The 14539-nt window shown below is 51.0% G+C and overlaps 5 protein-coding genes across 5 annotated transcripts; 3 read left to right on the plus strand and 2 right to left on the minus strand.

Annotated features, from left to right (window-relative positions):
• Window positions 1-4598: 4598 nt before the first annotated feature.
• On the plus strand, window positions 4599-6320 carry L3040_005986 (uncharacterized protein; the record flags this gene model as incomplete). Its single annotated transcript, XM_007294122.2, has 1 exon — window positions 4599-6320. One exon carries the CDS (start codon window positions 4599-4601, stop codon window positions 6318-6320), a length of 1722 nt encoding a protein of 573 aa, XP_007294184.2.
• A 410-nt stretch (window positions 6321-6730) lies between these two features.
• Window positions 6731-7284, plus strand: L3040_005987 (uncharacterized protein; the record flags this gene model as incomplete). The annotated part of the gene is made up of 3 exons (XM_066156031.1): window positions 6731-6754; window positions 6811-6905; window positions 6993-7284. 3 exons carry the CDS (start codon window positions 6731-6733, stop codon window positions 7282-7284), a joined length of 411 nt encoding a protein of 136 aa, XP_066011254.1.
• A 205-nt stretch (window positions 7285-7489) lies between these two features.
• L3040_005988 (uncharacterized protein) lies at window positions 7490-8419 on the minus strand (the record flags this gene model as incomplete). Its single annotated transcript, XM_007294120.2, has 2 exons — window positions 7490-8154; window positions 8209-8419. The coding sequence occupies 2 exons, from the start codon at window positions 8417-8419 to the stop codon at window positions 7490-7492; spliced, it is 876 nt and encodes a 291-aa protein (XP_007294182.1).
• Window positions 8420-8639: 220 nt separating this feature from the next.
• On the plus strand, window positions 8640-10725 carry L3040_005989 (uncharacterized protein; the record flags this gene model as incomplete). Its single annotated transcript, XM_007294119.2, has 4 exons — window positions 8640-8759; window positions 9321-9499; window positions 9637-9945; window positions 10086-10725. The coding sequence occupies 4 exons, from the start codon at window positions 8640-8642 to the stop codon at window positions 10723-10725; spliced, it is 1248 nt and encodes a 415-aa protein (XP_007294181.2).
• Window positions 10726-11033: 308 nt separating this feature from the next.
• L3040_005990 (uncharacterized protein) lies at window positions 11034-14216 on the minus strand (the record flags this gene model as incomplete). Its single annotated transcript, XM_007294118.2, has 6 exons — window positions 11034-11584; window positions 11641-12668; window positions 12723-12868; window positions 12930-13621; window positions 13672-13724; window positions 13780-14216. 6 exons carry the CDS (start codon window positions 14214-14216, stop codon window positions 11034-11036), a joined length of 2907 nt encoding a protein of 968 aa, XP_007294180.2.
• Window positions 14217-14539: the final 323 nt, after the last annotated feature.

Consider the following 14539-nt stretch of genomic DNA (forward strand, 5'->3'; position numbering starts at 1 on the left):
TTTCCTTGCTTGCTTCTTTTTGAAACCTCTTCTTTATACCTAACTCTTTCTTCTTCTCCGGGGTAAGATTGAAGAAAGTTGGCTTGGGGGAGGAAAAAAGAAAAGAATGGGTCCGTAAAGCTCTTAGAGAAGGGGGAAGGGATCGAAGGCGGCTTGATTGGGGTTTTAAACCCTTCTTTTTTTTTTTCTCTCCCCTTTTCTTCTTATTGGCCATGTGCCAGACATCATCCTATTAAGTTATGAAGCTCTGTTCTCGAGACTATACACCTAATCAGCTTGGAGGGAAGAGCTTGCTTTCTCAAGCCTCCTTCTAGAACTGCACGCTCCGAGAGTTGCCGAAACCATCTACAGTAGAAGACTCCCCTCTCCCCCCCCGCCACCTCAGATCCAAGTGAAGTCCAGTCATGATTGAACCACGGCGCAAGAAGTCCCGACATCGAGAATGGTCACCCGATTGCCCTTGGAAGACCCGATCGCATCCGAGCCAGAGGCCTGGGTAGCCACGTGCCGCCTTCCTTGCCTTCAGAGAATAGCAGCAGCGTATTGACCTATCCCGACGACAAACCTGTTTGCGCCTTCTCTGCACTTGAGCATCAGAAATAGGTGCAGCGTCCGCGGATAGCGCCCAAAGGAGCGCGTTCCGCTTTCAGCATGCGTACACTGGTGAGAGGGGAATGGGCAGCGACAAGAACACGAGAAGCGACAGCGGTAGCTGGGTAGCCGGTGGTAGCTTTGCGAGCCTACGACAGCGAAGAAGGAGCACTGCATCAGATACGCAGGATTCTCGAGCGTGTGCATAGCTTGCTAGTGGCAGGCACTGGATAAGGTGCAGGCTCTCTCGTCTCTCGTCGGTAACCATGTTTGGGAAGATGAGATTGAGTTTCCGTAGCAGATTTTTCGGCTCTCTCGCTTCTGGGTGGATCTCTGGAGCTTTCGTACGGATACAAATAGGCCTTACTCGCTGGGCTTGTACCTGGGAGACATGGCTAGTAGGTGGCAAGAGTGAAGTGAAGTGAAGTGAAGTGAATTGAAGTGAATTGAGCAAACAGTAGATCCTTTGCGACGCTTGCCAAGCTAGTATTTCCTAAATCCCCTAATCTAATTCCCGATATCAGCTACCTAGCTGGTCCAGGAAAAGAATGCCAACCCAAATCAAGAACGGAATATTCTAAACTATTGCAATGGAAAGGATTGGAGGGCCGTTTCTGTGCAATTCGATAGCCGTGCATCGGCTGTACCAAACGCCCAGATGACAGAAACTGCAAGTTCGTAAACCGCACAACCACCAGCCAAAGCAACTCAGCAAGCGCTCTGCAATAGATAGTTCTGATAGAGGTGCCCATCTGACTTCTCCCTTGGAAATCGACCGAGCTCCGGTACGAGGTCCGATGATAGCTGGGACGCCGACCTCTATTCCATGATATATATTGAAGCACAGATTAGAATCGCATTACCCGCGGAAAGGATAAGAAAAGTAATGCTTTCCAAGTTGTCTGTGGATAACATTCGCGCTATTTGAGTTTCCTGTTCGGCTGCCGCACGCATGCATGCATGCACTGGGTACTTTTGATCTTGCGTTGGAGATAGGTACGATAGGGAGACTTATGTAGCGTTAGTTAAAGATGCCAAGGGTGAAAAGATTTACGAAATGATTGTTGCAATCGTACGGCGTTAGGGACTGTAAGTAGTGGTTTGTACGGCGTTCAGCTTTCGAGTGAATGGTTGTGGTGGTTGTGGATAGGTAGGTAGGTAGGTAGGTAAAGTGTATTTTCATTTCCCTTGCGATTGGTCGTGATTTCCGTACAAATGCGACTTCATTTTCAAGAGAGCTTAGCATCTGGTGCTTTATGATTACCTTTTCTCTTCTTTCTCTTTCGATTCGATACCCTCTTTGGTCTTCTTTATGCTACTTTCATTTCTATAGTATGTAAGGTCATCGATTCATTACGCTGGATCACGATTCTCGATCACGCTGACTTTAACCATTCCGACGTTGCGGCCTCGAAGCGTGCATAAAATAGCCGCTTTCAATGTTGAAAGGAAAAAAAAAAAACTTCGCGGTACTCGCCAGCTTGCTTCTGAAGACAGGGTTGCAAGAAAAGTAACTGCGAAAACTCTTACGTTCGGAAAAGGCGCCCCATGGATGTAGCTCTCGTCGGGGTTATGGTCGAAGAGAGTTGATATTACAGAGGCGGCAGCACCCGAGCTAAATATAGTATCGTGATACTTTCGAAACATTTGGGATGTTGTGGCTATGTGACCTGACGATAAGGCGTTCGGGGAGCTCTTCAAATCGATAGCAACGTGTTTGATGAGAGTAAAAGCTTGGAAGTATATGCTATGGAGATCATCCAGGGTGGCTTTTCTGCGTTGTTCTACTGACTGATAGCTGGTATGTAAGAGGTGTCGAGGCAGTGGATATATCAGAGAGAGCGACAGAGGCTAAGAAAAAAGAACCGTGGGCAGGAGACAGCACTAGCTTGGTTCTATGGAATACCGTCACCTTACTCTGGTCATTGCCGTGGTACTGTTGGATAGGATGGGTCCGCTTTTATAGGAGTTATCAGTAAGTAGTCGTAAACCTGACGGTATCGGACGAGGGTGTAACATGGGTGAATATGGATGGGTACGCTCCTAGGTAATGGCAGGCAGCAAATGCCAGCGATTTCTCCTGGACCAAATTCCGCCACAGACTTGATTCACTCGTAGTTCTATATTCAAAACCCACATTTCTTACAAAAGAGATGAGCGTGGCCACGGGTAGAGCCTGCATGCTGGCCTGAAGCAAGCCTATGTCAGACTTCTGCCGATGTCATGACCTGTTCGATCATGCTCATCATCGACTATAAGGGCGGAAGTGGGGTGAATAAAGCCTTTGCAATCAGTCGATACATTTTCTAGCATAGATCGAATATTTGCGCTCAGAATCGGTACGTGATTATCGGAGTGTTCGGAGTGTCTCTGTGGCAGCTTAGCGAGGTGAGGAAAGGATAGCAGTCGCAACTTTCGAATTAGATATCGACAGCAGTATACTGAATGATAACAAGAGTACCGCGATGAACTATCTTGATCCATATTACTATGGCTAAGCAGTGTGTACATATCATATCGGTTTATTTGTAAGAGACTTCAAGTACATCTGGCGTAGCGAGGTGAACGCAACAAGAGCATACGGTGATAAGTTGTGTAGTCGACAGCGCAGCGGAAAGTCAAAGGAAAGCTTGTGCTTATATATTGCTACGAACTCTGTCTATGATCAGCCCTTACGTCAGTCAGCGAAGACCTTTCTCAACCACTAGAGTTCAGAACAGATCGTAATTCATCCAGAAAATGAATAAGAAACGGACCCCGAATAATATCGCCGTGACGTAGACCCGCTGAAACCATTCCTACCTCCAAACTGTTTACTTAATTATTAGAGATAAAAGGGGATAGACTTCTCCGGAACACTCGCTGCCTCCTGACATGTGCGAACCTTGAGATGAGAAGATGAAAGAGATTAAAGCGACTACTGGGCACTAGGAGCACTAGATGAAACGAGGGCAACGCAGAAATCAGTATTCTGAGAGAAGACCGAGAGAGCCAGATTAACATCGAAGTACGTCTCTAGACTTCCGGAAATAGTATATCGAGATCTGAGAACTGTATGGGAAATAGTAAATAAAGGGAACGGTGACAGCATACAAATACGTGACAGCAAAGATTTGCATCAAAAGTAAAGCCACGCACTCCCTATAGACCAACCATCTAAAGCGCAAGTGCTAACCAAAGCTCAGCAGCAATAATTGAGTCGTAGGATAATGCTACCATCAATAAATTTACATCCATCGTTAACTAGCAAAGGTTCAATAGCTGATTCTGCTTTCATTGCACCTATAAGATAGAAAGATGACGACCATCAGCAAAGAGTTCTATCTATCATTCCTCCTTGTCACTATATCACAATATCATCATAACATGGGGGACTCAGGGTAGAGAAGCGGCTCTCTATATTGCTCATAGGGACGCTTTAGGCTTAGCTCTTCCTCGCGTATTCTCTGAGAATTGGCCAGCTGCTTGCATATAACCAAAATACGGAGTGGTTTATTCGCTCGAATAAGCAAGGAAAAATAGTAGAATAGCACCGGTTCCAGAATCAATAACCCTTTCAAGGTTTAAGTTGTCAGCACTTCAAAGAATAATCAGAATCTTAAGACTCGAAGAACCCCCCCAACAAAGCTCGCTTAGCAGACAGACAGAGCAAAGCGCCAGCAGCAGCACAAAGTCCCCATCGCCGGATCCGTCAAACGCTTTATCCGGCACCGCACACACTCTCCTTATTAATCTTTGTCCATCACTCCCGCTCTTGGAAAGGAAGAAGAGAGGGAGCACAGACAAGGGAAGAAAGTAACAAGGGCGATGATTCTTGAGTCTTGCCGCCCCTCGACCTACTCTCCTACTACCGGCCTTCCATCTTCGCCCCGTCTCGCCTCTGCCAGAATTGCTCGCTTCCATACGCAGGCCAAGCACAAATTCCACCACAGCGCTCCCCAGAATCGCAGGCAAAAGTACTTTTCGAATCAGTTTTGGATAAATCCCCTTGGATAACCTGCTGCACCATGGGCGACTACTCCCCAAACCGGAAGCGGTCCACGCCTGCAGCTGCAGCGTCAACCGAGTCCCTAAAGCGAGATATCCAGCCCGACCCAATCCCAGTCATCTCCCCGGTCCCAGGCCCTGTCTTCAACACATCTCCACTATCATTTCCGGTAGTTTCAGATCCAGTATCCAAACCTCCCAGCGCATTGAATGCTATCGATGACGTTGAGGCAGAGAAAGGGGATGGAGACTTGGAAGTCGATCGACCCGGATCTTCAAGCAACGGCAGAAGACCAGCTGTCGAAGAGGTCGAAGACGGCAGAAGCGAAGACCGGAATGGCCTGGGAGTCGAAAACTCAGAAAAAGGGGCACCCCGTTTGACAGCTACCGAAAAAGGGAAGGGGAAAGTGGTTGAGCTGCCTGAAGAAGTGAATGATTTGACTAATGATTTGCCATTGGAACCTGTGGACGAGAGTAGTTTCATCGAGATGCCTTTAAAAGACACGGCTGATGAGGGGAAGAATAAGGGCCAAGCAGAGGGAGAGAGTACTCGGAACTCTGGGCCAGGTGATGAGGTTGTTGCGGTTGAGGAAGAAGACGAGACCTACCAGGATACACCTGCTGCTCCCGGTACAGCGCCTATAGTCATCGCCACAGAGCCCGGAGAGGAAGAGGACGAAGATGAAGACAAAGAGGAAGAGAAAGACGAAGAGGGAGAAGTCGGCCAGCGACCAAGCAAAGGCATCGAGCGTCCTGTCAGCCGCCGCGGCACACCCAAAACCTTCACTATCGTCCGCCTCATCGAACATACTAACAAGAACGGCGACGCGGCCGTCAGACCAGCCATCAGAGTCGGGGATCGCGCGCCGTGGTTCAGAGTCGACTACGGCGACTTCCTACTCGACCTCTCCACCCCACGATCGGAAAATGCCCAGGTAAGAAACTATCAGGGACAGGAAAGATATATCCCGCGGCGCATGCTGCAGCCCATCTACCAACCGTGGGACATCCCGACCAGAATCAGGATACGGGATGATGGTGTTCCGCTCCCGCTGGCATTTCTGCTGGACGGGAAAGTGGCAGTGGGGAGTAAGGGGAACGTGGGCTTCGAGACGGGAGAAGCGGTGATGGTTATGGGCAAGCTGGATGGGACGGTGAAACAGGAGGTTTTGGTCACGGATTATGAGCGGCATGCTGGGAGATTTGAGATCTCGGACCTGGATCAGAGTTCGGTAGGCGCGCCATGGGGGTTGTTGGTTCATGCGGAAGATTTGAAGGCGGCATGGACAAAGGCTAGTGCTCCAAAACTACTGAAAGTGCCGAAGAAGAGGGAGAGGAGTGAGGAAGATGACGAGCAGGAGGAGGAGGAGGAGGAGGAGGAAGAGGATGGGGGGCAGGGGCCGATTGAGAAGCCTGATACCGGGAAGGGGAAGAAGGGGCAGAAGGCAAACAAGAACGATGCAGCTGATAGAGAGGGAACGAGCAATAAACCTCTCACTAAGAAGGCACGGAGGACTAAGAAGGTGAAGGTGGTTGAGGAAACTGAAGATATTGAGGATCCTGGAGCGGGACCGAGTGGAGTAGAAGTTCCTGAGACAGAGAAAGATGGCAAGCAAACGGCTTTGGGCAGAGCGGCGAGGAAGAAGAAAAGAGACGCCAAGAAGAAGATTACTGCGAAGAAGAACACCGGGAGGAAGGATGATGGTGAGCCTGACTTGAAGACGATGCTGGCGCAGCTGTAATATGGAGAGGCAGGGATTTTCAAAGTCATATCTGGTGATCAGGAAAAACGAACAATTGAAAGGACAAACATGCGTATATGAAGATTGAGTATGGAAATGCCGGCAATATTATGGTTGGATTTCTTGAATCCTTGAGCCTAAGGATTGCCAAAAAAGAAGAGGGGGGAAAGACATTACGCACCGGAATAGCAGAGCATATTCTGGCCTCTAAGGCCAAACAAAAACTGTACCACTTGTGATCTTGAAATCTCCAGCTTCCTCCCTTCTCAGTATATAACTGCTCCGGTTCAGAAGGAGTGTCGTCAAAACGAAAGCTCATGGCCAAGCGAGCGAGCCGACCACAAGGCTGAACGCCCCGCCAAAATTCTCGCAACCATCGCACCCCTCTTCCTAACAACACAGCTTTCAAGATGGAGGACGACGATCTAGCACAGGCACGTCTCTCACCTCTCCCATCTAATAAATATCCGTAACTAACATCTCTCCCCAGATCAGAGCAGCGCGCCTCGAGCAACTGAAAGCCCAAGGCGGCGGAGGCAGAGGCGGAGGGTCCAGCAGCGGAGGCGGATCGCAAGAGCAGAAACAGTGCGCACCCCAGTCCGGTCCAGTCCAGTCTAATCCGTCCGAGGACGCTCGGAGCCCTCATGCTAACATATGTACTTATGACTCCAGACAGCAGGAATCCGAAGCGCGGGCCTCCATCCTCCAGCAGATCCTCGAGCCCGAAGCCGCGGACCGCTTGGGACGCATCCGCCTCGTGAAAGAGTCGCGCGCGAGAGATGTGGAGGATAGGCTGATCATGCTGGCGCGGAGCGGGCAGTTGCGGAGTAAGGTTACGGAGACACAGTTGAGGGAGCTGTTGGAGGCCGTGGCCGAGAAGGGGAAGGAGGAGAAGATTGTGGTGTCTAGGCGGAAGGGAGGATGGGATGACGAAGACGACGATGATTTGTTTAAGGACTTGTGAGATGGGGGAGGGGAGGAAAAGATACTCAAGGAACGATCACAGGTATGGATGCATTACCATACCAAACGGGAGTCGTAATACGGTATGGGACAGGGGGACGGATATCATGGAGTTTGCTGGTCTTCAGGATTGTGACATTCCTCTCGCGTTGCAGAGACCAGAATGGAGTTCATTATCCCAACATCCAAGCTCCATAACTGTTTATTCAGTTCAACCCAAGCCCATCTGCAGCCCTCTCCCTAGCCTCCCTCTCGGCCTTCTTCTTCGCCCTCTCGGCCTTCCTGATCTCCCTCAAATCAACTGGCTTCTCAATCCCCAACTCCCTTCTGACCTCCCCTACGTCCCTCTCCAGCTCCTCCTCCCAGTAAACCGTCAGCATCTCTCGCCCCTGAATCCCATTCCTCACTGCCCATGGCAGATAAATGTCCCAGAACCTCTCCCTCTCCTCCTTTTTCAACCTCACGTACGCAAACAAACTGAGCCCCGTCATGGGCAGCAACGTATTCGCAAACTCGAACGCCTTGACCGCAATCTCGCCCTCGATGATAATCGGGAGCCCGGTGATGGCGTGGTAGAAGTCGTGACACTCGCGGTACCGCTGCATCACGTACGCGCACTCCTCGTCGTCGATGTACTGGACCGCGCTGCGCGTGTCGGGCGTGACGCCTTCTCGGTCGAGCCAGTCGGCGTAGGCCTTTCCCACGCTGTTCTCAGGCAGCGCTCGTAGATATTCCAGCGGCATCGTCTTGCTTGTGATCCTGGGTCGCTCCTTGAGGATTCGACGGCCGGTAGGATCCGCGAGCATGGCGTCGCGGAGGCGGTAGATGAAGTAGGGTGTTGCGGTTGCTTCGCCAAGGGCTGCGATCAGGTCTGCTTCGTGTTAGTTGTTGCGATGGGTAGATTGCGCGCAGTGCTCAGACTTACCTCCACGATACGGGTCTCGCAGGGAGCCAAAGGCTGAGCCTACTGCGAGACCAAGCTTCTCGATGCGAGTGAGAGGAATATGGCCAGGGTAATTCGGGGGTGGGCGATGGAGCACGCTGAAGTGGCGCGTATTAAGTGAGAGCGTACATGATGCTACCAGCTCCCGGGGAAGACCAGCTCTCAGTGCATTCTGCCGTAGAAACAGAGCCATTGTTGTATGGGAGTTGCGTGGAGGGAGTGGTGTTGACGACCGAAGTATTTCGGATGTTGATGTTCCTGTCCGCTTCGCTTTGGATTCGAGCCGAAGTCCATGGGCCGGGCCGGGCCGGGCCGCATGCAGCAACGATCCACGACGAAATTCCTCGACCTCGCCTTTTGAATTTCCGGTAAACTGTACATTGGACAGCCCATGATCATCCCTTCAACACCAGATGGAGATCCACGAAGAATTTACGGAATGGGCTGTTGCGCAAGGTATCAAGATCAACGGGATCGCGGCGCACAAGTTCGAGGGACGAGGGCTTGGCATCATTGCTACCCAGAAGCATGAAGTATGAATATCCTCACCTCATTACCTTGTTCCTTCTTTTCTGGATTGCACTTTGTTTGCTATTACCTCGTCTGCTTTTTGCACGGCTATTTGCTTTGTGGGTGCATCGTCTTGGTCTCGTCTTCTCCACTTTTCTTTCCCCCCATTTCATGGCACGCGAAAAGTTTCTCCTTGTTTATTTACAAACTTTCGGTTATCTTGGCTATTCTGTTTACTCTGATCATCCGAGTATATATCTTACTGAACATGATGATCTCTATGAGTCCTAGCCTTGTTTGTGATCATGGAAATTTACAGCAGTCAAGGAGAGGACATGGGTTCTCTCAACTCATTCCTGGACGTCGTTATCCTAAACTCCAGGAATTTGAGCTTACTCTTATATCCAAGCTGGGTCCAGTTTCGCGTATTTTCAGCCGCTTTGGAGGCCAAGGAAGTTCTTGTCTATTGTCTACATCATCTCGATTAGATAAACCTCCAATCATCATCGACGCTTCTCATATCATTTCCTCTTCAAACACTTCACTCAAGCACCTTCAACCAGCTAACGCTCTGCTTCTCACAGGCAAACACGACCCTCCTCACTGTCCCCCACTCCGCCCTGATAGACATATCTAGCGTTCCAAAAGCCATAACTGACGCCCTTCCCCCGACCAAAAATACAGTCCACAACATCCTCGCTGCATTCCTCGCCCTCGATACCTCCCCATCACGAGCACCATGGCGCGCTGTCCTCCCAGATTAGTACGTCCGTCCAAAACCCCTTTCATTTCACGACCCCCACCATTCTAAGACACGAGATGGAGTCCCGAATTCGCTTAGGGAAAATTTCGTCAACAAAAAGTCTACTTACCACCTATACTGACCAAGCGACGCAACAGCGCCTCCTTCAAATCCAGCATGCCCCTCTGCTGGCCCTCCACCCTCCAAGCCCTCCTCCCACCACAAGCGGCCTCCCTCCTCGCCCAGCAGAAGAAGAAGCTCGCGAGGGACTGGGCCGCCGCCACCGCCGCATTCCCGGACCTTAGCTACGACCGCTACCTCCACGCCTGGCTGCTGGTCAACACGCGAACCTTCTACTACGTGTCGCCCACCGCCAGCGCGAGAGCGGCGCCGAAGAACAGGGACGACTGCATGGCACTCAACCCTTTCGCGGACTACTTCAACCACACGTCTTCGAGGAACGCTTGGTGAGCCTCTCTCCCCTTTCTCCTTCTCCTCCTCAACCAAAAAACTCCGAATCCCAGCAGCCACCCATCCCATCCCAATCGATAGATACAAAAACCAAACCAAACTAACATCCCACCCTCCCCCCTCTCCCCCCCAAAAGCGACGTCTCCTTCTCCCCAACCGGCTACACAGTAACCACCTCCACCTCCACCCCCCCCCTCACTCGCGGCGCCGAGATCTACATCTCCTACGGAACCCACAGCAACGACTTCCTCCTCGCCGAGTACGGCTTCATCATCCCCTCCTCCTCCTCCTCTTCCTCCCCCACCATCGCCACCACCATTGTCCCCTCCTCCGACACAAACACAGACCGACAACACCAACACCAGCACCAGCACCACCACGACGAGGACGACTATACCCTCCTCGACCCCGCCCTCCTCCCACGCCTGACCCCGTCCCAGCGCCGCGACCTGCAGGAGGAGGGCTTCCTCGGAAACTACACCCTCGATCGGGCGCAGGGCGTCTGCCACCGCACCCAGGTCGCGCTCCGCATCCGCTGCCTGCCACTCGGCCGGTGGCGCCGCTTCGTGAGCGGCGTGGACGACGGCGAGCTCGACCAGCCCGAGGTCGACGCGCTCTTGCGCAAGGTCCTGGAGGCGTATCGGAGAGACGTAGCGGACAAGATTAGGCAGGTTGAAGGGTTGGAGGAGGGGACGGCCGGGATGAGGGACGTGTTGGCCAGACGGTGGAGGCAGATTGATGGCTTACTGCAAAGTGCGATCGAGAGGATAGAGTAGAGAATTGATTCATGAGCAACGGAATGTTTGACCGTTCTATTCTATTCTATCCTATGAACGAATGAGTGCAAAGGGTTGGTCTAAGACAGTGAGGCTTGGTGACCAGTCTAAAGATACTATAATCCTGGAAAAAATTAAACATGAGTGATTCCATGCCCACGAGCCCCAAGTCAATCCTGGCCTGATAGGAAATCTAGAGATTATATGACCTACCACAGGAAAAGAAAAGCAAGGGAGGTAGCGCTCGGCACAAAAGACGCCGCAAAAACGTGCAAAACGGCCCGGTAATTCATGTCAGAGACGCCCAGTCAGAACCACAAGCTCAAGCTCCTATTGCCGCCGGGCCCCAGCGAGCCGGTCAGATTCATTCTCTGACTCGGCAACATTGCTCTATCATCGTGGAAACTGCCTTCTCTAGCGCGCGGGGTCTCTCTTTCCTCGCAAAGCCCCCGAGCCAGCTGGTTTGCCATGCTTCGTGGTAGAGTCTTCGATACAAAATCTGGAACCCGGTTGTTCTTATTGGTGATATCAAGCAGCTCAGGTGGGAAGCCATCGTACGGCTTGGTCTTTTCCCTGCCTTCAGATGTGCCACTGAGACTGTTGTTGAAGAATGAAACCTCGTGTCTCTCGCCAGCTGGGACTGGGTACGCGTCGTAAACACGGAATAGATGGGCATCATCATCTGATGACCAAGACATCAAAGATGTTGTCTCCCCACTCTTGATGCGAGTCCCACTGTTGGGCTCAATCATAGAGTCCAGAGTGTCTCCAACACTCTCCATGTCAAGTCCAGAGAAATTTCGGCTGTATTCAAGCATTAAGTTGGCCCTAGGAATTGGTCCAGGGGGTGCGAACGGGGCTAGTAGATGGCGAGTTAGTGAGGATCCAACGGAATGAAGATACCCAGAAACTTACACTGGGAAACTGGAATTGACAGTTTTGATATTTCCTTCATCTCCTGCTCCTCTGGCAAAGCTGACAGGACCGGCATCGTCAGCTCCATTGATACGCCCTTGGCCTGCTCCTCCTGATTTGGAGTCTCCTTCTCCCTATCAAAGCTTGATGAACCACCTCGGGAAAATGGACCAACACGACGAAGTGGTCGAATCCTCGACGCGGGGCTGACATCTCTGAGAGAACGCTTCAAGGTGCTACTGCCACCTGGGATCGGGCTCTCACTTCTGCCCTTTGGTGAGCTAGCCACATTGGTACGAGAATAAGGATTTCCGGCGCAGTCTGAGGATGAGGTGTTTGCCATCTCGAGGATCTCTTCAGCTGTCATGAGGATGTTGCAATCCATAGAGGCATGGGGCTCATCCACTCCATGGAAGCCCCCATCACTATTGTTGGTGTAGGAGCTTCCGGTCGATTTACGTCGTTTTGGAATTCTGATACTATTTTGGCCGGCGGGGCGGCCATCGTCGGCTCCATCCAAACCACCGCGCGCTCTGGCTCTGTCAGACACCTTTCTTTGCCTTAGAGTTCCTAGATTAACAGACTGGTCAAATGATACGTGGGCTTGTTTCGGTGCCCGAGGAAGACCTGGACTTATCGGACCGGCCTTGGGACGAGGATCTCCAGCTTTCCTACTTTTAGTGGGCGGGAATGAAGTATCGCGGACGAAGAAGTCACTCTCGTCTCGGCTAGTCTTCTGAAGAATCGTGTCAATAATGTCTTCAAATGTGACAATGCCAATAGGTCTTGGGCATCGAATTCCGATAACATTTTGTCTCGGTTTCGCTGGGTCAGCAGCAGCAGCTTGTGCAGCTTTGAGGTAATCCATGGTCCAGTAATCTTTTCCTTTACCCCCTTTCACATTGGACATGAGATGGGTGTTGGTTTTTGCGGTAGCTGTCCATAAGATCTTGTCGTGGGTTCTTTTAGCGTCTACGGCTGTATCGGAAACACCCTCATTGAGCGATTCGTGGACAACTACTGCCATTCTAGGAATGTTTTGTCAGAATTTATGATTGAAAATTTGAAAATTCCTTTCTTACCTTGACATTCCCATTTGGAAGAGGTTGAGAAGCTCGTAGACTGACATGTCGTCTCTCACGATTGGTACTGGATATAGGGGCAGATCCCTCACAGTGAGTTTTGTCTCGGATTTTGCCTTGTTTTGAGTGTCCAAGCCGATGAGGTACTGCGATACGATTAGCAATCTGGGTCAATAGCTTCACGGCTTCACACCAGCGCTCGCATACCTTGACATGAAGAAAGCCAAAGATCTGGTTATCTTCCCAGGGATCTCTCATAATGCCGTTCTCGTCCGTGACCAACGGTGGGCAGCCAACCACGGGTATACGGCTATAGGACCAAGACTTGACCTTCGTAATGAACGCTTCGTCCACAATATCCTTGATGTTGACAGTCTTGACCGCACTCCACTTGACGATGACACCCCGAGAGACAGGCGATGTTGCCTTTTCAAGGTCCTGCGAGCTCTCGTCGAGACTGGAGTCCGATGTTCGAAGGACATCACCATCGAGTCTTTGGGAGTCAAGTTTCAATGCTCCGAGCATGATGCGGGTTGCATCTTTTCCGAGTTTTCCGCCATTCTTCGCAGAGGCCTCGTGGTACTTGATGACTGCACCAAGTTCTTTGTTCTTGAACACGCCGAACTTGTCCCTCTTGGTGTATATGCTGTCTAACAACCAGGCGAGTGGCCAGGTAACAACACACGTAGCCCACATGCAGCCCCAAATTATGAGCCAGCAATGATAACCCCAGGCCACTGCTTGCTTGGGAATGATGTATTGAGGAAGGATCTCCACGAATATGGCCATTGTCAAGGTCGAGATCAGGATGGGAACCCACGCCTGTGATCCATGGTAAATGCTCTGGATGACGAATGGGAAAGTCTGACTGCATGCGACTGAAACAAGAACCAATGAACCTGCAATTATCAGCATGTGGGAGGCTTCAGGTTGAATTATTTAGACTTACAGAGCATCCACGTCGAGTGTTTTTTCATGTAAAGCACTTTCTGAGCCCGGCGTCTGAAGCGAGGCATTAGTAGAGAGTTAAGTCATGACATTAGATTTGAAACATTACCTGTCTCTCGGACTTCCCGTCACACTTCTAAGCTGCAAATAGTTCATGTCGAGTCCGCAGATTGCGAGTGTCAGGCCAGTCAGTAGGGCACAGAAGATCACCAGAAGACCGGCCACAGCGACCATTGCTATTTGTGCACCACCGTAGAACACCACGTATTTGTCTTCTTTGTCTTTCAATTCCACTTCTCGAGGTCGCACCCTCAAGTCAGTGGGGTTGGGCCACCCTGGGCATTGCTGCCTCCACATGGCACAGTCTGTGGCCCCCGTCGATGTACGGCCTGGGCCATTGTAGGGACCGTCACTACAGACTCCATCCCAGTTCTCGATGGCGATGTCTCGACGTCCCCTTCTCCCCTCCGGCCGAGGGTAATTTCCCCAGTCTACTAATTCGGGTTGCTTCTTGAGAAAGTCAATAGTGCCTGGACGAGAAGCCATGGTGTCTACCGCCGGTTGTAGATATAGACGTGTGTCTTGATAAGAATCCAAAATGAGTTATACGTTAAGAGTAGCGATGCGAAAGCCCGTTGCAGCAATGATATGGATGAGATGTTGCAATGCGATACCTGAACAAGTAGACAGACGACAGAAAGAAAAATACCTCGCTCTGCGACCAACACACGGCAGGCGTGACTGACCGACACTACCTTTGACCAATACCATGACGCCGAGATTGTACAAAAGTAGAAAGAGCAATGAAGACAGCGGCTGGCATTAAGAAACAAGTGCATGGATGCTTCTACGCATATAAAATGCCATCT

This window comes from Drepanopeziza brunnea (assembly GCF_022702325.1).
Source record: "Drepanopeziza brunnea f. sp. 'multigermtubi' strain 214-2 chromosome Unknown ctg10, whole genome shotgun sequence".
NCBI lineage: Eukaryota > Fungi > Ascomycota > Leotiomycetes > Helotiales > Drepanopezizaceae > Drepanopeziza > Drepanopeziza brunnea.